General features: G+C 34.4%; 1 protein-coding gene and 1 pseudogene across 1 annotated transcript in view; one reads left to right on the top strand and one right to left on the bottom strand.

Annotated features, from left to right (window-relative positions):
• Positions 1 to 24,156, top strand: part of JAK2 (Janus kinase 2) — a 161,089-nt gene that overhangs the window by 37,200 nt on the left and 99,733 nt on the right. Inside the window, exon 3 of the mRNA XM_049774261.1 lies at positions 20,237 to 20,360. Coding sequence (XP_049630218.1) covers positions 20,237 to 20,360 — 124 coding nt within the window. The remainder of the gene's footprint in view (positions 1 to 20,236; positions 20,361 to 24,156) is intronic.
• LOC126029104 (uncharacterized) lies at positions 12,993 to 13,093 on the bottom strand (annotated as a pseudogene).

Here is a 24,156-nt window from a genome sequence, read left to right as displayed (position 1 = left end):
ACCCACTGGTGCTGAAAGTAGTATAGATAGAGAAGGGGGGTTTATGCTTGCAATTGAATTCTAGAACCAGTGGATGTACTCTAGTGCATGTACTCTAGCCTTTTGTGTTTATATGAAAAGGTTTATAAACTTGAGAGGACCAGGGGACATATACTGTTGGCTGAGTTTTTGTACATTCTCCAACTCCCAAATTCATATATTTAAGCCCATTTTCTTTTATTTTAAATTGCAAATTTTTATTGTAACAGCATGACTTACCAAGTTGTTCATGATACACTTGTTTCAGGCATTAAATATTCAAAACCACCAGTGTGATGTTCCTTTCACCAGTGTCCTGTTTCCCATCTATCACCTGGACTGCCCCCTGGTAGACACACATTTAACTTCATATTATTTTCTCTGACACAAAGACAAATGGAATTATAAATACTTAGATCAACAAGGCTCATTTTGAAATAATAGCTTTATCTCCAGTGGTGTTATTAAAGTCATTGTCTAAGGATTTACTGGGTTGTGTTTGTACTAGTTGAGTCATCTGTTTTCTGTTTAGGCTCACTGAGCTTAGTGATCTATGTAACTTTTCCATCAGATATTCAGATATGCTGTGATCTTACAGGACTTGACAGTACTACAAAATTTTGAGGTGTTTTCTGGTCAGGCCAAAATATATATATATATATATATGTATATGTATATATATGTATATAATACACATATATATCTTCGGGATTATAGGGCTAAGTTAATTTCACTGGGTATATATATATATATGGAACAATTTGGTGGCTAAGTAGTTTAATACTGCTAAGTTGTGGAACTGGGCTGTTTCTGAAAGAGGGTGTTAGATGTGGCTGTGGGCTGCAGAACCTTCAGGTAGAAAAGGGAATCCAGCTCCACACTTCTGAGCAAGTCCCAGAGTTTTCAGCCCAGCCCAGACTCCCTGGGAAGAGTCAGTGGTCATTTTATTTCTCTAAGCCCATTTTCTGGAAAACATTTAACTGAGTAATATCAAATACAGGGCAGTGTGATTGAATTTTATAATATGTGAAGTTTAAGAAACTAGAAAACAGGTTACTTTGGGATATTTAGATACAAATCTGAGTTTTTTTTTTGCACAGAAATAGTTTGGGGATCAGTGCTGGCCAGCTTGGGGGAAACATATAGGATAGAACCTAGGTCTGTCACTTGCAAGGCATGTGCCCTACTCCCTGTACTATCTCTCTTGTCCCACTGAACACCTTTTTTACCAAATGTATGATTTTCCTACCAAGTAGTATCAGAACTTTCGTCCAAAATATTTTTTGGCCCGTGGATGTATGCATTTATTTTTTTATTTTCATTTACATCTCACTAGATTACGTATTGTCCACGTGGACCACTTTAACATCATTAAATTGCGCAGCTTGTCAGTGAGGAATGAGAGGAAAACTGGGGATATTGGTAGTGGGAAATGTTCACTGGTGAAGGTTGTATTGTATGACTGTAACTCAATCATGTAACTCAATCTGTGGGTAAAAAAAACTTGTGAACAACCTTGTAACATGGTGTTTAAATTAAAAGTAAATAAATAAATCTTAAAACTTTAAGATTTCTTGTTTTAGAATTGGTTTGGCTTTTAAAACACTTGGTGGTGAGAATATTGCATTGGTGAAGGAGGGGTGTTCTGTTTATGACTGAAATCCAACTACAATCATGATTGTAATCATGGTACTTAAAGATTTTATTAAAAAAACAAAACAAAACAACAACACTATTTTGGCTTTTAAAACACTTAATTTTGGGCTGGAGTGTGGCATGGAGTGGTAAGGCGTCTGCCTTGCCTGTTCTAGCCTAGGACAGACTGCTGTTCATTCCCCCGGCGCCCCATATGATCCTCCAAGGTAGGAGCGATTTCTGAGTGCATAGAAAGGAGTAAACCCTGAGCTTCACTGGGTGTGGCCTCCCCCCAAAACAAAACAAAACAAAACAAAACAAAACAAAACAAAACAAACAAAAAAACAAAAAAAGAAACAGTAAAAAACAACCACTTAATTTTCATATGAATCTTAATTGTTGGCATACTTATTTCTGCAAGAAAATCCTTTCTGTATTCTCTATATTTAGAGGCCAATTTGAGGAATAATTTTAAGTTTTTAATTCATATCATTCATATCATTCAGGTATTTAGTTTTTCTTAGGATTATTTTTATATTTTTATAAAATTTTATATATTGTTTTAATATATAAAATATATATTATAAGCTATAAATTGTATTATAAACTCTTAATTCTGTCCATTGGTATTCACTTGTTGTAGCAAGAGAAATTTGAGAAAATAAATCTTTGGTATTGCTTACTATTACCATAATACTACTACAATACTACTACAATAACAATTTAAAATTTTTTGTTTTGGGGCCAAACTTGGCTTGCTCAGGATTTCACCTGGTGGTATTTGAGGTCAGATTTGTTTCTGGGGATCGAATTGGAGTTGAACCGAGTCTGTACTATCTTTTTGGCCCCAATTACAATGTAGTAGTAATAATAAGACCTTTCTAGAAGAGGAACCCAGGAACACATGCCTTCACTTAAAGAAATAGTAAAAGCCTTTCTCAAAAATTTTTTTGCTTGTTTGTTTTGTTTTTTTTTTTTTTTGGATCTTAGCAGACTGTGCTTAGGGACTATTCCTGGATATACATACACACAGGAAATTATTCTGGGTAGTGTGCTCTTGGGTCTAAACTGGATGCTGGGAATCAAACTCAGGTTGGGTGCACGCCAGTCAAAAGCACCCTACCTACTTACTATCTCTCCAGTCCTTCATTTTTATTTGAAAGAACAATGTTTAACTCACTCAAAAACTTATTCGATTAGACTCGTGATACTGATGCCAAAACCAAGCAGTGACACTATAAGAAAACAGACTAGCATCCTTGATGAATAAGAAGCAAGTTTCTGCAACAAAACTATGGGAGACCACATCCAGAAAAATAGCAAAAGTATTATACACCATATCCAAGTGGGATTTATTTCAGAATGACAAGGGTGATTCAAAACCAAAATAACTACTGTGTGAAGGAAAAAAAATCACTCAAATAGCATCTAATTGTATATATAAAAATTACCCAACAAAATCTAATGCCCATTATAACTTTTTATTAATATAAATATTTAAGCACCATGATTATAAGCATGTTAGTAGTTGGGTTTCAGTTATAAACAGAATAACCCCCCTTCACCAGTGCAACATTTCCACCACCAATGCCCCCCTCCCCCACCCCTGCCTGTATTCACTACAGGCATTCTACTTCTCTCATTCTTTAACATTGTCATGGTAGTTGTTAGTGTAGTTATTTCACTAACAGAGTTCACCACTTGTGGTGAGCTTCAAATTGTGAGCCGGTCCTTCCAGCCCTTAAATCTCTTTTTCTCTGGGACTTAATGCTTTAGAAGTAATTCAAACAAAAATTAGAAGTAAGCTTTTTCAATCTGGAAGAAACAGACATAACTAACAGCATAATCACTGATGAAAACTAAATTTTAGACCCTAAAATTGATTTATAAACAAGTAAAGGATATACAGATTTCAGCATTTTTGTTTAAAATTGTAATAGAGTTTAAAATATAACCCCATGTCATTAGAGATAATAAATGAAGCTAGCAGAGTTTCAGAATACAAGATAAGCATTCATATGTTGATATATTAATTCATGTTACTCAGATTCTTTAGGCTTTGTCTATTATTTCATTTCTTCTTAGACTGATTTATGGAATTGATTTATTCAATTCGATATTCACTATTCACATTCACTATTAAATTTGTTGAGATATGTTTTTGAAACCCTTTAGTACATTTTCACTTTTGGTTAATGTATTGTCTTTAGAATTTCTATCTATTTCTAATTTTATCACAACTTATCGAGAACTGTAATAACATGGTCATGAATATATGAATCACAAATAAAACCTGAAGGAGAAACAAAAATAAACAGAAATTTAAAATTTCTCAGAAGCTACAAGCCATGAAAATAAAGTGTTGTGAAACATTTAAGCTGTTAACAAAAATTTATGTTTTTAATTTACTTTTAATTTATATGTAGAGCATACTATACCTAGTGAATATAGAATACAGTTATGAAAAGCATATGAAACATGTAAAAACCAGAGGCAATAAAGCATTAATAAGTTTACAGGACTAAAAGTATGAAGTATCACTGATTGTGGAAAAGCACAAAAGAAGGTTCAACAAGAATAATCCTTATAATCAAATATTAAAATACTGGACAACTTTGTGCCACTTTTTAAATTTTTTCATTGTTTAAAAATTATTAATATTTATGGGTTTGTTCTACACTGCACCTTTTTCTTACCATTGTTCTTATGCAAAAACAAAAACAGCAACCAAAAAAAAAAAAAACCTGAAATGTATTTAAATGATATCCTCCCTCTCCAAAAAGGGGAGGCAACAAACAATGATGCTAGGCATGTGTAGGATTTAATAAGATTTAACAACTATGTCCTAGAAATCATGAATATATTCAGAGAACTAAGGAGCACTGTGATTAAGAGGAGTGACATAAAAAAGAAGTTTCAAGACTCTTGCTTTCAAAGAAAAACAACAAAAAATTAAGTAAAAACTGTCAAAATAGCTTGTGAGAACTCTCAAATAATGAAATAATGGTACGCAGCAGTCAAGAAATTGATTCAAGAATCAAGTACAGAATGGAAAGAAATTTGGCACTTTTCTAATTCCCTTGCCTCAATCTCTTCTATGTTCTGGAAGGGCTTACTGGCAGTTGTGTTCTGAGTACGGGACTGTGGACTAAAGAGAGCCAACTTTGATCTCCAGGAACAGATTTCTCTTTTTCCATCTGACTTGATACCGAGAAGAGAATAATTACCAGGACCATTACCGATATTTCACCTAATGTTCTCATGGAAGAAATGTATTTACACGTGGAAATTTCTTAAAAATATTATAAAACAACAGCCTGCTTGCTCCAGGACAAAGTTTTAATGATGAGGCAAATAAGAGAAATACTGAAAACCAAAGAGGAAATATGGATGGCCAAGTTTAAGAAATTAATGCATTGAAAGACATCTATGTATACTGAAGAATAGGAAGCTATTGGAAGGACAGATTCAAAGACCCTTAATTTGCAACCCAGGCTGATTTGTTGTTGTTGTTGTTGTTGTTGTTGTTGTTGTTGTTGTTGTTTTTCTAGTGGAGGGAGGGTGGGCCATATCCAGATATTTTCAGAGCTTATTTTGGGTCTGTGCTTAGAGATCACTCCTGGTGAGTCTTGGGGGATCATACAGAGTTCTGGGGATTGAACTTTAGTCATCTTTACTCAAGCTGAGATACCTGTAGTGTAATTGGTCCCACAAGCTGACTTTTAGATTCTATACAAGCTGTAAGGGAAACTAAGGATAAGTTATAAAGAGACTAATTATTGAAGAGTAATGATGTAACAACAGTCAATCTACAAAGACTGGGATGTTTTTTGATTCTTATTTCCAACTAGGAATTCAGGGAGATCTCTCTCGCAAACAAAATTTGACAATGAACTAATGTAGCAGAGATTTCAAAAACTATATATGACAGGGAATAATAGATTTTATATTCTCTAGAAAAGTAAATGAACAACTAACAACAAAGGCAAAATATAAAACATGATAGAAAATCAGATTTCTAGTTACTGCATTAGAAATGTGATATGTCCTACTTATGAAAATTTAGAGGCAGGCATATAAACAAGCAAATAGTCTCCTTCATGGGAGAAATAAAAAGACATTCCAAATGAGGAGCAGAAATAGAACTTAATAGGTAATGGAATTAAGTCAGCTTCTTCAAATATGTCTAATGAGCTAAAAAATATCTATGGTAAAAGACAGGAAATCAGGAAGAGAATATGTTAGAAAATAGAAAGTATTAGCAAAGGCATGGACATTGCACACAAATTTAACATTTTTGAATCTTCCTATATAACTGACTGATAGTCTTTTTTTTTTTTTATCTCTACTACTATTCCTGATGTTAGTGTTAGCAGACTTACTTTAACTTTCTTTTTGTTGATACATAATTTTTCTTTCCAGAAATATCTGTTAGTTTACATTTATAGTACGTAACAACTTCTTAATAAGTATGGTTTTAATCTACATTGCTCTTTTACATGTAATATGATTATTGATATATTGTGTTTAAAATATTATTTTGCCATTTGCATTTTACTTTTCATGTGCTCTATATTTGGTCTTCTACTTAAATAAGTAAAACCTATTAAAACATACAAGTATCAGGGTCTTATTTTTTTAGGTTTAATTTTCCTTGATTGGAGCCACATTCAGTTGTGCTCAAAGTTTAGGGTTCACTCCTGGTAGAACCATATGTAATTGCCAGCTATTAAACCCAGGTCAGCTGTATGTGAGGCAAGCACCTTACCTGTTTTATCATTTATCGGCCCAAGAATAAATATTTTAACATAATCCATAGGTCACTTTTATGAAGTTAAGTTCGAAAAGTATCGGATTAACTTAGGGTGGGACCTGTCTGTTAAAAAAAGAACATAAAACACTCTTTTATGTTCTTTTTTTTTTTTTTTTTTACAAGGAGCAGCATATTATGTTCCTTCTGTTTTGCTGATTACTTTGTCATATTATCCTTTCATTTTATCCTTTTATACTTCCATCTATTCTATGAATGCCTATCATTTTCTTGTTCTTAAGGCTGATGAAAGAAATGCTTATCACCAGTTTATCTGTTAATAAATGAGATAAGGTTCAATCTATGTGTGAATCCAAGCTCTTGCTATAAAACTGGGTTATACTTATCCAAATGAAGACCCTTTTGAGATAACAATAAAAATGATTCTATTTATTTTGGGAAAGTAGGCAGAAAATCTATCTTGATTCATTTAAGCTATATATGCTCATGTTATAACTATGCTGCACACAGCATGGAAACTATTTTAGTTGTAGGAACATTTATTTGTAGCTGATACTTTCATACTTGTGTACATTTTACATACTCTTGACTGCAGAGGCATAGGTAACTAAATATTCATTGAAGACTCAACTACTTTTGATAAATTTTGTTGATCTGTTTGTTTTTGGTCACACTCAGCTGTGCTTTGGGATTACTCTTGGCTCTGTGCTCAGGGTTGCCCCGGTAGGATTTGGGGGGGGGTCATACGGGGTGCTGGGAATTGAACCTAGGTTGCCATGTGCAAGGCGAGTGTCTTACTTCCTTTACTATGTCTCAGACCCCACTTTTATTTTTGGTTTTTGAGCTACACTTGAGCTCAGAAATCACTCCTGGCTTGGGGGACCTAATGGGACACCGGGAGAGCGAACCTAGGTCTGTCCTAGGTTAGCGCGTGCAAGGCAAATTGCCCTACCGCTTGTGCCATCACCCCGGCCCCTCACACCTCCACTTTTGATGATGAATATTTCAACTTCATTGTTGTTTTTGTTTGTTTGTTTGTTTTTTTGGCCACACCCAGTGACACTGAGGGGTTACTCCTGGCTGTGCACTCAGATATCGCTCCTGGCTTGGGGGACCATATGGGATGCCGGGGGATCAAATGTCAGACTGTCCCAGGCTAGCACTTGCAAGGCGTCTAGACACCTTACCGATAGCGCCACCGCTCTGGCCCAACTTTATTGTTGTTTATTGTTTTGGGCCACACCTGGCCTTTCTCAGGGCTAACTTCTACTGTGTGCTCAGGGGTTACTTTTGCCAGTGATCAGGGGATCATATATAGTGCCAGATATTGAACTTGAGTGAATCTTATGCAAGGCAAGCCCAAATTTTTTAACTTTTGGAAGAAAGCTAGAGCTTGATAGAAGTTAAAGCAATGAATATATATTTCAGTTTTTAAAAAATAGGGAAGATACTCCAGTATAGAATAGTTTTTTTCTGACTATAGCTCCAATAAATAGGAATTTATATAGCCCGAGAATGAGTTGCAAAGAGGCAGGTTCTTATTGAACCAACCTAACAGGATTCATGTTGAAGGCAGTTCAAGGTAGTAAAATAATCTACTGGGAATAAAGAGTTTGATCAGATATCAGAGGAAATTCTTGCTAAACTGACTTAACAGGATTCTTGCTAAAACTGGTTTTTAGGAGGAAGTACATGGATGGGCCTTGTTGGGAAAGGGTTCAGAAGAGCTTGGCTAAAAGTTGGTGAAACAAAAAAATCTTTGTCATCTTTCTTTTTTTCTTTTTTTGTGGACTTCACTTTCATTTCCTTACTCTTTTGAAATTATAGTTTTCTGGTAGCTTCTCCAAGTCAATTTATGGACAGTGTAATCCATAGTCAATATTTTTCATCTTTGTATACCATTCTTGTATCAGTTGTAGAAAAGGGACTTTTAAAGAAAATTTTAGACACTGATTTACAATATTGATTATGGCAGAATTTTATGGAAAAACATTCTAACGCTATACCTCTACCAGTGTGTCAGCTTTCCTCTACTCATCCCAATGTCCCTCCCCTCTTAATTAGTGTTAGTGGAATGCTGACTCTTTATGCTCTATAATGACTGACATAAATTGAATTAGAATCTTGATAATGTCTTGGAAAAGGGAGACACTTGAAGAAACTTAATAAATAAGAGTAAAAAGAATTTGGGCTTTGTTTAGAGAACTGAAATGAGTTTGGGAACCAGAAAAGTAGTGTAGTTGGCAGGGTTCTTGCCTTTCATTCAGCCAGCCTGAGTTTGATCTTTGTTATCTCATATGGTCCCTCAAGCACTGCTATGAGTGCAGGAGTAAACCCTGAGCACTGATGGGTGTGGCACTAAAATAAAAAACAACAAAAAATAAAGTTTGAAGTTTCTTTGAGTTCTTACCTTTTTAGTATTATATATTTATATATAACATATATAACTTTATATATATACACACATGTTATATTGTTACTCTCTTTTTCCTTGCTAGAGCATCCCAATTTTAATTTCTAAGAAAAAATCAAATCATTGTTAATATGTATTTGTGATTTTATAGTAATATATCAGTTAAACTAAGCATGACTTTTGATTTTTGTTTTCAAGACTGGTGTTTATCTTTTTTATGACCCTTTTGTGCGAGTTTATATAGAGATTAATTTTTGTGTTTTATAATTTTTCTACTTTCCTGTAAAGTATGGAGTCTTATGTAAGAAATTATTGTATCGAAAAATCACTTCTTAATTTGAAATTTCTTATTACAAACTTTGACATTGGGGAATCATTGTATTTTTCTAAAAATCATTATGTTCAGAATAATGTATATATAATCCATTATATATAATTATATATAATATAATGAATATAATTTTATTTTTTTTATTTTTTATTTTTTTTTTTTTTTGTTTTTTGGGCCACACCCTGTGACGCTCAGGGGTTACTCCTGGCTATGCGCTCAGAAGTTGCTCCTGGCTTCTTGGGGGACCATATGGGACGCCGGGGGATCGAACCGCGGTCCGTCCTAGGCTAGCGCAGGCAAGGCAGGCACCTTACCTCCAGCGCCACCGCCCGGCCCCCGAATATAATTTTATTTGTGTGATTATATTTAAATTAAATTAAGTACATTTAGTGTTTTCTCTTTCCAAGATAAATACCCATCAGATCATTTGCGACCCCCTCCTGGGTAGTTTCATTTTCTACTTGTCTCATATACTCTGGTTATGTGAAACATTACGTTAATAGAAAAGAAGTAGTAGCTTCTAGATAAAAGAAGTAGCGTGAACAGGCACAATAAGACATGGTATTATGTTACTACTTGGTATTATGTTACCTGGTAAGATGATATTTAAAATATTTTTTAATAAATAATATAGTTCAAATGAATATTTAGGGCCTTTGAAAGAGTTTGGCTGTGTATTAGGAATCTCTACTTCAATCCTTGGCACCTCAGAGCTTCTGCTGGGAGTAAGCCCTAACATTAAGCGAGGAGTAGTCCCTAAAATTACTGGGTGTGACTATAAAACAAAACAAAATGGTATTCAGATAGTTTCTCAAGTTATTTGAATGCCATTGTCTTGTTTCTGTTACTTTTGTTTTATTTGCTTTCTGTTTAGTTTTTTCTTTTTCTTTTGAGTAACTGTAAACTAGTTATTTATGATTGCATTTCAGGTATACCATGTTACAACACCAGTACCTTAACCAGTATCCACTTCCCTCCACCAGTGCCTTTAGTTTCCCTTTTGCACCCCCAGCCTGTGTCTGGCAGGCTGAGGGGCAGGAAATATGTCTTATTTTCTTCTCTTTCTTTTCAGTCACTGTGGGTTATAGTACTATTACTGGTAGAGACCATGCAATATCACTTTACCACTTTTTAATTCCAGTCCTTTCGTTATTAACTGTTACACAAAAGACTGGACCACTTTTTTTTATTGTTTGTTTTTGATCAGTCCCAGTCTCTCTCGCTTGAGAATATATCTTATTGTTTTGATTTGCATGTCCCTGATGATAGTAATATAGAACATTTTTCATATGCCCTTTGAACATTTTTAAGTCTTCTTCCAGTTTTTTCTTATGTAATATAAATATACATTAATATATAAATTTATTTACATAAGCAGAATAGTTACAAATATGTTTATAGTTGGGTTTCAGTCATATAATGTATATATATACCTCCCTTCACCAGAGCAACTTTCTCACCGCCAATATCCCCTATTTTCTTCCTCCCCTATCCCCTATCTGTCTTGAGACAGGCATTGTGTTTCTGTCTCTATCATTGTCTTGGTAGTTGTTAGTGTAGTTACTTCTCTAACTGTGCTCATCACTCTTTGTGGTAAGCTTCATATCATGGGCTGGTCCTTCTGGTCCTCATCTCTATTATCGCTGGGTATTATTACCATATTGTCTCTTCTTTTTATATTCCACAGATGAATGAGACTTTTTTATATTTCACAGATGAGTGAGACTGTCTAACCCTCTGACTCATTTCACTGAGCATAATAGTTTCCATGTCCAATCTCCAGTCATGTATAGGCAAATTTCATGATTTCATTTTTCCTAATGGCTACATAGAATTCCACTCATCTGTTGTCAGGTAACTGGGTTGTTACTGTATAAGTATACCTTATACTTTGGGGTCTGTTATCAAGGTCTTTAATTCATTTTGAGTTGACCTTTGTGCATGGTGTTAGATGGAAATCTGACTTCACTTTTTTACATGTGTTTGACTAGTTGTCTCAATACCACTTGTTGAAAAGGTTTTCCTTGCTCCATTGTGCATTTCTTGCTTCACTATCAAAGACTAATAGATTGTGTTCTCAGGGTCATTCTCTGAATATTCAAGTTTATTCTATTTAAGTTTGTCTTTATTTCAATACCATGCTGTTTTGATGACTACTGCTTTTTAATACAATTTAAAGTTGGGGAAAGTGATGCCTCCCATCTTTTTTTTTAAAGATTGCTTTAGCTATTCTTGGGTATTTATCGTTCCAGATGAATTTAAGGTGTGTTAGATCTACTTATTTGGTAAGGGTTATTTATACCCTTAATTATAAGGGTTTCCTTAGGAATTGCATTAAATCTATACAATGCTTTGGTGAGGATTGCCATTTTAATGATGTAAATCCTTCCAATCCATGAACAGGGTGTATGTCTCCATTTCCTTGTGTCCTCTTTTATTTCTCAAAGCAATGTTTTTTAGTTTTCTTTGTATATAGATCCTTCATCTCTTTAGTTAAGTTGACATTTGAGTTCCTATGGTTTTATTGTGAATAGGATTGTTTGTTTGCAAAGTGGCAGCTACAAATTTAATACCAATAATCAATGGTCTTCTTAAAAACAAATAATGATAGAGAAGAAATGGGCATTAAAAATCAATCTCATTCACATTAGTGTCACACACACTCAAATACCTTGAACGTATTCTAGGTGTTTCTTCTCCCTTTCTCCCTTTCTTCGTGAGTTTTTCTAGTGTTTTATCAGTCAAAGAACTAACTCTTAACTTTCATTGATTTTTTGGATTGTTTTTGGATTTCAGGCTTATTAATTTCTGCTCTGAGCTTTATTATTTCCTTCTGTCTTCTATTTTTAGTTTACTTTTTGATCACTTTCCCATTTTATATGCTGTGCCATTAAGTTATTTCTGTATATCCGTTCTTCCTGGTGAGTGCTTGCAGAGTTATACATTTTCCTCTTTATTTACTTTTTAAATATTTTATTTAAACACCTTGATTACAGACATGATTGTGGTTGAGTTTGTCACGCAAAGAACACCCCCCATCACTATTGCAACATTCCCATCACCAATGTCACAAATATTCCTCCTCCTCATCCCACCCCCACCTGTACTCTAGACAGGCTTTCTATTTTTTTCTATTTTTTATTTTTTTATTTAATTTTGGTTTTTGGGACACACCTGGCAGTGCTAAGGGATTACTCCTGGCTCTACAATCAGAAATTGCTCCTGGCAAGCTCGGGGGACCATATGGGATACCTGGATTCAAACCACCGTCCTTCTGCATGCAAGGCAAATGCCCCGCCTTCATGTCATCCCTCCAGCCCCACTTATTTTTTAAAAATCAACGTTGTGCTAAAAATAATGAAGCCTCAGTACTCTTCACACTTCCACACATAGCCCTTAAGGTAAACCACCAGTCTTTAATTGTGAGTCCTACATTTTGATTTCCCTCCTACATAACTCAAACTTGTCTTTGAGCAATTTTTTCCAAAATCTTTTTATGCATCTTGTATTTCTTGAGTTTGCTTACATTTGATATTGTTGACAATTATCTTTGCATTTGACCAACTTTTTGATGGAAATTTTTCTTTTTCTATCCAATTTTATTATTATTGACTCTGCATGGTTAATGAAAACAAGTCATTACTGGACTCTAACAACAAACCTGAAATACAACTGTGAAAGGCTTGCAATTCACAATGGTCTCAATAAAACAAACAAACACAAAAGGGATAGAAGAGATGTGAAGTGAAAGCAGAGTTTTTAGCATTTTGGTGGTGGTAGTGGTACTGTAATTTTGCAAGCAAAAAGCATTAACTTTTTTTTTTTTAACTATGGAATGCTTCACAAATTTGTGTGTCATCCTTGCACAGGGGCCATGCTAATCTTTGTATCATTCCAATTTTAGTGCTGCTGAAGCGAGCATGAATTCTTCCTTTTCTATTCTGATGGCATTCATATCTTTGTCATATCTAATTGCTGTGATCAGCAATTCTAGTATTATTTTGAATTGTGTGTTGAGAGTAGGCAATCTTAGAAGGAAGGCTTTAAATTTTTTCCCCATTGAGTATAATGTTTGTTGTGGGCTTTTGGTAAATGGTTTTATGTTGATGAAAATTCCTACAATTCCTGCTTTATTGAGAATTTTATCATGAATGAGTACTATATCTTGTCAAATGTTTCTGTGTTTACTGATTTAATCAGATTATTTTTATTTTTTGTATTAATGTGGTATATTTATTAACATGTGTATGTTAAGCTATGTTTGCATCCCCAGATGAATTTTACTTGATCATGGTATATGATCTTTTTGCTGAGTTGTTGGATTTAATTTGCTAATATTTTCTTGAGAATCTTTACATCTATAGTTATTAGTTCTGTAATTCTTTTTTGTGCCTTGGCTTTTGGTAACAGGGTAATGTTTGCTTTATAAAAACTGTTCAGGAATATTTCTGTTTCTTCAGTTTCCTTTAAGGGACTTGAAAGTATTGGCAATAGGTCTTTAAGTGTTTTAAAGAATTCACTAATAGAATTCATCTGGACCCTGGTCTTCTGTTTTGGGACACTATTTGATTACCATTTTGATATCCTTGATCATGATATGTCTGTTCCAGTGTTTTGTATCTTGGAAGTTATAGGAAACAAAGAATTTTTCAATTTTTCTAGGTTCTCTTGTTTTGTGGCATAGAGGTTTTTTTTTGTTTTGTTTTTGTTTTTGTTTTTTTTTGATTTTGGGCCCACCCGGCGGTGCTCAGGGGTTACTCCTGGCTGTCTGCTCAGAAATAGCTCCTGGCAGGCACGGGGGACCATATGGGACACCAGGATTCGAACCAACCACCTTTGTTCCTGGATTGGCTGCAAAGTAATTTCTAATGATTCTTTGAATCTGAGGCATCTATTGTGTTCCTCTTCTATTGAGAGGTGACAAAGCAGTGTTTATGATAATAATAATAATAATAATAGTCTTTCAACTGTTATTATTGTTTTGCTGTTGATTAGCATTTGTTACAGGTATTTCAGCCCCTTATTAGGTACATTTATGTTTAGGAGTGTGAGTTTTTCCTGATGTCCGTATCCTTTGGTCATTAAGAAATGACCCTCCTTCTCACACCTCTTTGAAACCATAAGTCAATGTTGTCTGATATATATGTGTGTATGTGTGTGTGTGTATACATATACATACATACATACATACATATATATATATATATATATATATATATATATATATATATATATATGCCCACCCCTGCCTTTATAGGGTTGTTTTCTTAAGGTACTGTGTTCCAACCTTTAACTTTGAAATTGTGTTTGCTCTTACTGTTCACATATATTTCTTTTAGGTAGCAGAGGTTGGATTCAATTTTCTTTTCTATCATGCCATTCTATATCTCTTAATAGGTGTGTTTAGACCATTAACATTGAGTAAGATTATTATTGTGGACTTTTCTGTAGAAGCTCTGAGTTTGTGAGATTGTCTTAAAGTAGCCCTTTATTTCTTTTAAATTTGATGTTGAGTCTATGAAGTTCTTCAACATTATTTATTCCAGAAGTTTGTATCATTTCTTCAAATCTGGATGAAAGTTTGGCTGGGTAACATATTTTTGGTGAGGTGTTTTCAGCCCAAAAGACCAGTGCACCTGAGAGTTTTCATATGCTTGACATCTCTGAGATCAGTTTTAAAGCTGGGCCACTTACATGGTAGAGACTACTGGGTGTTGATGTGGCTGTTGGATATTTTGGCAGTATGGGGGAGACGAACTTTCTAACTCTGAGAAAGTTCCATAGTTTTTAGCTAGAAGATAAGTGACTCTGAGCATTTATTTCATTGGCTTGGCTTCTCTTCTGAGATTAATCATGAAGTTATGAAGCTAAGCTGTTTATAGGGTGGAAGTACGTATGGAAATTAATTTTAGTAAAACTAATGTTTAACTTAAAATGTTCTGTTTTGTGAAGTTGTTCACTGATGAGAGTGGGGTCTCAGGTCTACTACTATTGTGTTCCTATCTTCAGGATTGTTGGTAGTTGCTTTAAGAACTTTACTTCACTTTCACTTTGTGCATGCACACTGCAGTTAAGAGTTAAGTCATTTTTGGCTGAAGAGATAGTATCTTTCTCGTCGCCAACCTGGATTTGATCCTTAAGAATCCACCAGGAATGATTCTTGAGCTCAGAGACAGAGAAACTCCTGGCATAGCCAGGTGCTACCCAAAACCAAACCAAAGTAAAACAGCAACAACAAAAGAGTTATCTGGCTTAATCATTATGTAATTATGTGTTCCATCCATGTTTATCATCACCATTTGTAGTTTGAACTTCATTTGCATCATACAAATATGATTATTGCTGCCTGTTTTCTGTGATCATTTGTTTGTATGTTTGTTTTTCAACCTTTTACTTTAAGCCTATGTTTATCCCTAATATTTTGGCGTGTCTCCTTTAGATAGCAGAAAGTGAGATTGTATTTGCTGATCTTTTCAACTACTCTGTGATTTTTGTTTGGATTATTAGTCCATTAATATGGAGCGAAAATTCTTGGCATAAAGGAATATTTTTGCTATTTTGGAGTATAGATTTCTTTTCAGCTTTTTTTTTTTTATTTCTTTGGTCTTCATTTTATTTTGCACTTTATTGATCTTTCCTGTAATGATAATTTTTTTTTAGTTTTTCTTTTTCTTTGAAGTGTTTTTATTGTCTTGAGATTATTATGCAGTACACACCTAAATTTGTCTATTTCAAAAAGTTTGTGGGTACTCATGAGGCCTGAAGAACAATTCTTTATGAATACTACCACTAATTCTTGGCCAATGAAGTTGTTGTTTCAATGCAAAGGTTGAGGTGTGATAGTCCTTGGGCCATGGAGCCTAGGGATATTGAAGCTACTCCAGTAGTGTTTAGGTTCCTCCAGTTCTGCACCTACCAGTGTTGGGGGACAATATGGTGCTAGATATTTAACTGCTATAGAACTGCCCTTTCCTCCCACTTTAAATCTAAAGCAAATAATGCTTTTGTTAGTTCTAGGAGACTCCATGTTTTTCTTTCTTTAGTCATTTTGTTTTTAATAAATTTTCGTTTTCTGAATGGGGTTTCCTTGCCTTTTATAGAAGACATTTAATTTTTCTCGAATAATTGGTTTAGAGTCAATGATTGTTTAACTCCTGCTAATTTCAACATGCATTTTTATCACTCTTTCACATCTGAGTGATAATCTAGCTGGATTGAAATTTCTTACTTGGGAGACTTTTCCATTCCATACTTTGGGTATATGATATTGTTATCTTCTAACCTATCAAGTTTCAGTTGATCAGTTTGCTGTGTGTCTTAGGAGATACATTTATATGTTAATTTTATTTTCTTAATGAGTCTTTTTCTCTAAGTCTTACTGTTTTAATCACAGTGAGCCTTGGTGTTTTGTTTTTATTTCTGTTGCTTGGATAAACCTTGGTGCAGTAGCTGCTACAAGGCACAAATTGCCATCAATCATTCAGTTCCACACAAACTCAAGCCACAGTAACCACACTGAATTTCTGAAAGTGGACTTCTGACTGCCACCAAATCAATTCCTAATCTTAACACAGCATCAGGCATAATGAAGAACTGGCGCACCTAGATGATGAATGGATATAAAAGCCCAGAATGTCATGCCAGAGCAATAAAACAAAGGGTAGGGTACTTGCCCTGTATGTAGTTAACCCAAGTTCTACCCATCAGATGGCACCATGTATGAGCCTTCAAGCACTGGGGTTCAGATTAGGCTTCAGATTGGGAAAAATTCTTGGCTATTTATCCCACTTTTTTTTTTCTTTCCTTCTGGTTTCTCCTATGATACTAATGTTTATTTTCATTTTGTTCCACAAATCTCTTATGCTTTCTTCATTTTTAAAAATTCTGTTTCTGTTTAATTCTTGTTTATAATTCTACCTACTTATACTAGAGATCACTGATCTGACATTTGACTTCTTCCATTCTGCCACTGAGTTCTGCTATTGTAATTTTTTTAATCCAGCTACTATACTGTTTTGTTCTATTATATATGTGTGGAATTTTGTCTTATTTCATTTATTTTTTAAGCTTTTTGTTTCTTTCTACTGAAAGTTATTATATTGGACATCAATTATATTGTTCCTTGTGTATGTCCCTTGGTATTTTAAAAAAGTTATGGTGATGGGGCCGGAGAGATAGCATGGAGGTAAAGCATTTGCCTTGCATGTAGAAGGACGGTGGTTCGAATCCCGGTCCCTTGTGCCTGTCAGGGGCGATTTCTGAGCATAGATAGAGCCAGGAGTAACCCCTGAGTGCTGCTGGGTGGGCGTGAACCCAAAACCAAAAAAAAAAAAAAAGTTATGGTGTGTTTTGAGTTCATCCTGGGTATTTATTATTTATTTTCTTAATCACACCCAGCAGTACTCATGGCTTGCTCCTCAATCTATACCCAGGTATCTATAACCAGGTATCTATACCCCAGTGCTTGGAGGCTCATACAATGGTGCCATCTGATGGGTAGAACTTGGGTTAACTACATATAGGGCAAGTACCCTACCCTTTTTTTTATTGCTATGGCATGACATTCTGGGCTTTTATATCCATTCATCATCTAGGTGCGCCAATTCTTCATTATGCCTGATGCCGTGTTAAGATTAGGAATTGATTTGGTGACAATCAGAAGTCCACTTTCAGAAATTCAGTGTGGTTACTGTGGCTTGAGTTTGTGTGGAACTGAATGATTGATGGCAGCCTTGTAGCAGCTACTGCATCAAGGTTTATTAAGCCTGAATTCTGACCCTGAGGTCACATTACTGGTTTCTGGTAGTGAATATGGTGTCATACCAGAGCAATGACTGGGGATTACAGTCGTGTATACCCTAAACAGGTATTTAGGGAGCTGACCTTCCTAGCTATTGGAGGATGTTCTTTTGTCAGCATCTGATTACATCTGTCAGCATCGATTACTCAGCAAAACTGGGTGGTGATGTAAGATGTAATTTTGCACGTGTTTGTCAATGTCTGGCATTAATTTAGAGTGGGCCTGTCTGATCCTTTTGAACTAATTTACCTGTCCCATTATACCCTAGTGCTATATTTGAGTAGTTCTGAATAAATAATCAGTGGTACACAGATCTTGTGATAGACCTGTGCCAAGTTTGAACAGGTCTGTTGAGCTGCTTGTGTTAATAGTTTTCTGGCATCAAGGGGCATCTTTTTGCAAATTTCCAAGGGTGTGGGCACTGGGTAGAGGTATAAAGAAAATTCAGTTTGTTGTTTTCCAGGAACAGTTATGTACTAGGCTCATTCAATCATTTATGGGACTTGACTTTATTTTTTTTAATAATAGTTTATTTAAACACCTTGATTACAAACATGATTGTGGTTGGGTTTCTGTCATGTAAAGAACCCCCCCCACCCCCATCACCAGTGTGGGACTTGATTTTAGAGTCTCCAATGTCTCCTAGCTCCTATCACATATATTGATAAGACCTGATTTGTAGTTAGGGCTTCCAAATTTACAGTCCCTGACAGTATTGCATACATCTTTGTATATATGGACAATCTGGGTGGAAAAGGGGAATTGGCAGGCTTAAGAGGAAACTAAGTGGTTCCAGAACTTGCCTACCCGAGGGGGAGGCAGTTGAGGGTCTATACTGCAGTAAAGGGGTCAGAGTCACCAGGAATGCTTGAATAGGTATGGCTTCTTGTTAATTGACAGTCATGAGCTGGAATGGAATGAGTCTATTGACTAGGGTAAAAAAAAATGTCACTAAGCTGCAGTTTTGCTCTGCTATTGGCCTTGCCTGGGCTGAGCTCACCAAGAATGACATCTACCAGCAGCAACAGAGACACAGTGCCTGCTTGCCTTGAGACCAGTGTCCATTTTACAAGTGGTTGCAAAGAGATCAATATTTGGGGAGCTAGGGATGTAGGCTTCTCCCACCTCATTTCCAGGTACTTTAGAACTTAGAAGTCTATGACTGAAGCTTGTTTCCAGTGCAGATCACCTTAGTGTTTGTTTTCCAGTTTATTTTCTTTACTCCACATTTGGGTTCACTTACTGGAGAGGATTTTGAGCTTCCCAATGTCAGTTACAGCGGGGCCCTGGGTATGATTTTGTAGTTAATTTCAATTTATTGTATTTTTTTTTAGTGGTGATAGAATGCTAGACAGATACTCCTGATTTAGTTGTCTCATCCTCTCCCTCAGCTTTTGAAAAATCACATATCCTTATATTCTAAGTAGACATTAATCTTCCAATGTATAAATATATTTGGTTGTCTATTTATTTATATAATACAAGATGTAGTTACTTGTGTATGAGTAAATCTTTATATTGAAAGCTGTAGCTTCATTTTTCTTTTAAAATGATTCATGGTGGGGTTTGAGAGGATAGTACAGAAGAGGTTAAGCTGATTGCCTTGCATCAGACAGACCCTGATTTGATTCATGGCACCACATGGTCCTCCAAGAACTTCTAGGTGAGCACCAGAGCACCCACCTAGTACCTTTGTGTGGCCAACCCTCCTGCACCCAGTTATGTACAGCTAGTTTTTGTTATTTGTTATTACAGATGATAATAATGCAATATATTATATACTTATGCTACATTATATATAGTATGTAATATTATATATAGTATCACATATAATATGTAATTTATAGTAATATATATAGTATCACATATAATTATTTATAGTGCATATTATGTAATACATGCAATGTAATATATTAACTATATATCATTGTTATATTTTTTGTTATCCATTAAAATACACAACCATTAAAATATCATTAAATATCATTAAAATATCATTAAAATATCAACCTTTCTGTAAAGAATCACTACCAAAATAGATACAATTTAAAATAATATCTGCTAGTAAAAAGGTCCTAATAATATTCTATGATTTAAGGGTAAAATTTTTAATGAAAGCACGTTTAAATTCATTTTAAACAATTTTAAGCTGTTTAAAATTTTAAAATCTTGATCCTTTTTGTGTTGATTTTACTTTAGCCTCATTATAATATTATGTAACTGTACTTTTAATGATCTCTATAATGTTTTTTCCTGCTTCCTTCTTAGGAATTACCCCTGTGTATCACAGTATGTTTGCTTTAATGAATGAAACTGAAAGGATCTGGTATCCACCTAATCATGTCTTCCATATAGATGAATCAGTGGGGCACAATGTACTCTACAGGATAAGGTAACTAACTCGCTAATGGTAAACTGGAGAAGTGGAAAAACCAATTTCATGACACACACGAATGATTTTTAAGTGATAAGATATTTAATAGTAGATAGTAGGCAAAATTAATGTTTAATATTCTTCATTTAAGACTTCATACTAATGGAAGCTTTTTTTATATGTTTAATTACAAAGTTTTGAATATACAGCTGTTCTAGTAGATGTTCTTTTACCTCTTACCTCTGCAGTAAAAGAACTTTTAAAAAATGAGAATGGCCTTTATTAGTAGAATCCTGTTTGCAACATTGTTGACTACTCAGAAAATTGTGTTTTGTACAAGAAATGTGATTTTATACATTCTTTTTATATATAGATTTTAAGTTGAAATGAAAAAAAAGAAAAGGTTTTCTAATCTTTATCATAGCATCAACTTATAAATTAATTAATACTTTATGGTCATATATAAGACTAATTTAGAGACTTCAAAAGAATGAAAGAAAATAAATATCTAATTCAAGATAGACAATATTCTGGACCATAAAATATGCCTTCATAAAATTACGAGGATAGAAATTGTATCAAATATTTTCTCAGACCGTGAGATAAAAAAAAATTATGGTACTACATTAAACTAAGCTTCTACACCTAAGTGGAAACTGTGACTAGGATACAAAGACTATCCAGGGAATGGGAGAAACTATTCATCCTACACCCATCTGATAAGGGTTTAATATCTAAGGTATATAAGGCAACTGATAGAATTTAACAATAAAAAATCTAACTGCATCCAAAAATAGAGAGAATAAATGAACAGACATTTCCTAACAGAAGAAATACATTAACAATAGTAGGAAACCATTGTTAAAAAGAGACAGAAAGAGAAGTGAAAGAGGAGAGAGAGAGAGAGAGAGAGAGAGAGAGAGAGAGAGAGAGAGAGAGAGAGAGAGAGAAGAGAAAGGGGAGAGAGAAGAGAAAGGGGAGAGAGCGCAAAATAATCCTTTTATTAACTTACATATTTATTGATTGATTGATTTTTTGACTTCTTTATTTTGGTATAGATATTGAAGTCGATGTCTCCAATTTTATTTTATTTTATCTTTCTCTTTTTGCACATCAGCATGGTTTGATTTCAGGATCAAGACTATTGTGTGGTGCTTGTCTTTATTGCTGTAGTGTTCACTGGATATTTTATTTGATATTTCTTTCTGTATTGTTGCAGTGTTTCAATTATCTTTTCCCGTCCTTTCTCAAACTGAGGTTGAAAGCTGCCCATTTTCAGCTTATTTGATTTATACCCCATTCTATTGCTTTTTTTTTCTTCAGACAAAAGCCACATAACTTGAACTATCTAGCTCTGCCTCTCAAATAGAGGGGGAAACAAGAGAGGGTACCAGGGCCAAATAGATATATGATCACTAGTAGTAAGCTAGACACAGAGGGGACCACTTACTCTAGCAGCACAGGGGGTGGGGATAGGGAATATGGGTTGCAGGAAGGAAACGGGGGTGGAGGGAGGACAAATTTGATGATGGGAATTCCCCTGATTCAATGATAATATGTACCTAAAATACTACTGTGAAAGATATGTAAGCCAATATGGTCAAAATAAAAATTAAAAAAAAAAAAAAAGAAGGGAGAGAGGAGAGAGATGTTCCAGAGACAGGCATAGGGGGATGGTAGTTTTGTGTACATTCTATGACAAAAACTTAAGCATGAACTATTTTGTAAACATGGTGCTTAAATAAATCATTAAAAATAAAGAGTATAAATTAAAAATATGAAAAAATATTCCACATCATTAATTATTAGGAAAATATAAATCAACAACATCTCACACCACAGAGACTGGTACACATCACAAAGAACAAGTGCTGTTTGGATGCAGGGTGCTGCATTCATTGGATTCAATGAATCATTGGATTCATTGCTGGAGATAATGTAGACTGGTCCAGCATTTTTGGAAAACATATGGATATTCCTCGAAAAACTAGAAATTGAGCTTCTTTAAAATTCAGCAATATCACTCCTAAAAATTTATCCTAGAAACCCAAAAACAATTCAGAAAAGCCCTCTCTATTCTTATGTTCATTGTAGCACAATTCACAATTGCTAAAATCTGTATACAACAAATCCAAGTACCCAAAAACGGATGAATGGATAAAGAAATAATGGTACATGTTCACAATGGAATACTCTGCAGCTGTTAGAGAAGGGCCTTTAATATTTTTTTTATCACTTTTTCGCCTTTTGGCTAAGATCAAGAGTAATATTTTTGTTATTAAAGACCAGATCATAAACATTTTAGATGTTTCAGACCATGTTGTTTCTGCTATAAGTTATTATTGCAGTATGAAAGCAATTACAGAAAATAAGTAAATGAATTGGTATGATTATGTTTACTAATAATAAACTTGGTAGTAACAGAGGAATTTATAAGCAAAGATATAGAAATAACAAAATGACAGACATAAATACTAATTATCTCAAGTAATTAATTACCTTAAGTAATATTAATTACCTCAAGTAACATTTAAGAAGCAGAGATTGAAGAAATTTATTTTTAATTTTTTCTTTCATTTTATTTACTATGATTACAAGTTGTTCATGATTGAGTTTCAATCTTAAAATATAAACCACACTTCACCAGGAACATTCACCGGCCACCAATGTTCTTGGTTCCCTCCCACACTCCCCCTGCTTGCTTCTGAGGCAGGCATTTTACTTCTCTTTCTCTGAAGTCATTTTTTTAAAGATGAGAGTTTGGAGTAATACAGGAACATTTAAGTGTTTGACCTTACGCATGGCTTACCTGGGCTTGATCCCCAGCACTAATATGATACCCTGACCCCCAACAGGAATGAGCCCTGAGCCAGAGCCTTAGAGTAAGAAGTAAACACCACTTGGCATGTGGTCCCAAGCTAAGCTGAACAAAACAGTGAGCACACTACATGATGTCTCTAAGAGAGATGTTTTATATTCAAAGGCAATTGAAAGTAATGAATTGAAAAGATATGTAGGATTTAGTAACCAAAAGTGAACTTCAGCTTCTGGGTTGATACTAGACAAAAATGGCTTTAAGATAACAATTGTTACTAGAGACAAATAAATAAGCATAAAATATTTGATAAATAACAATTTTAGACCTTTTTATGGCTATTGTAAATGATTCTTATTGGAGGTCCAATACCTATGAAGCAATAATTAATTGAATTAAAGTGGAAAAGAGATAACTGACCAATATTTGGAGACTTCAGTATCCTGCTTTTAGTAATATGACAACTAGCCTAAAGATCAGCAAGGATATAGAAGACTATAAACCAGCTCTTCATACATAATAGAACAACCCCACTCAACAAATAGTACAGTTTACTTCTCAGGTATATATGAGCATTTCCCAGCATAATATATGTTAGTTCACAAAAAACACGTTTCATGAAAATGTATAAGGTAGAAATCATATAAAATGTGTCATTTGACCACATTGTAATTAAATTGAAATCTATAGTAGAAGGAAAATATATGTGGTAATTGACAGCAAACTTTTTAATAACCAGTGGAGCAAAGAAAATATAGAAAATTCTTTCACATGTCAAATAAAAACACTATATCAAAACTTAAATTTGGCTAAATTAGTGTTTAGAAAGTTACTCCTGCACTCAGAAATCACTTCTAGCAGATTTGTCAGACCATATGAAATATTAGGGATCAAACTCAGGTTTGTCCTGTGTTGGCCACATGCAAGGCAAATGCCCTAACACTTTGCTTTTGTTCCAGGCCCCCATATATTTTTTGTTTGATTTTTGGGTCACACCTG

Source organism: Suncus etruscus, chromosome 1, assembly GCF_024139225.1.
Source record: "Suncus etruscus isolate mSunEtr1 chromosome 1, mSunEtr1.pri.cur, whole genome shotgun sequence".
Classification (NCBI taxonomy): Eukaryota; Metazoa; Chordata; class Mammalia; order Eulipotyphla; family Soricidae; genus Suncus; species Suncus etruscus.
Note: the sequence above shows the minus strand (reverse complement) of the source record. Positions and strands in the feature narration are given on the sequence as shown.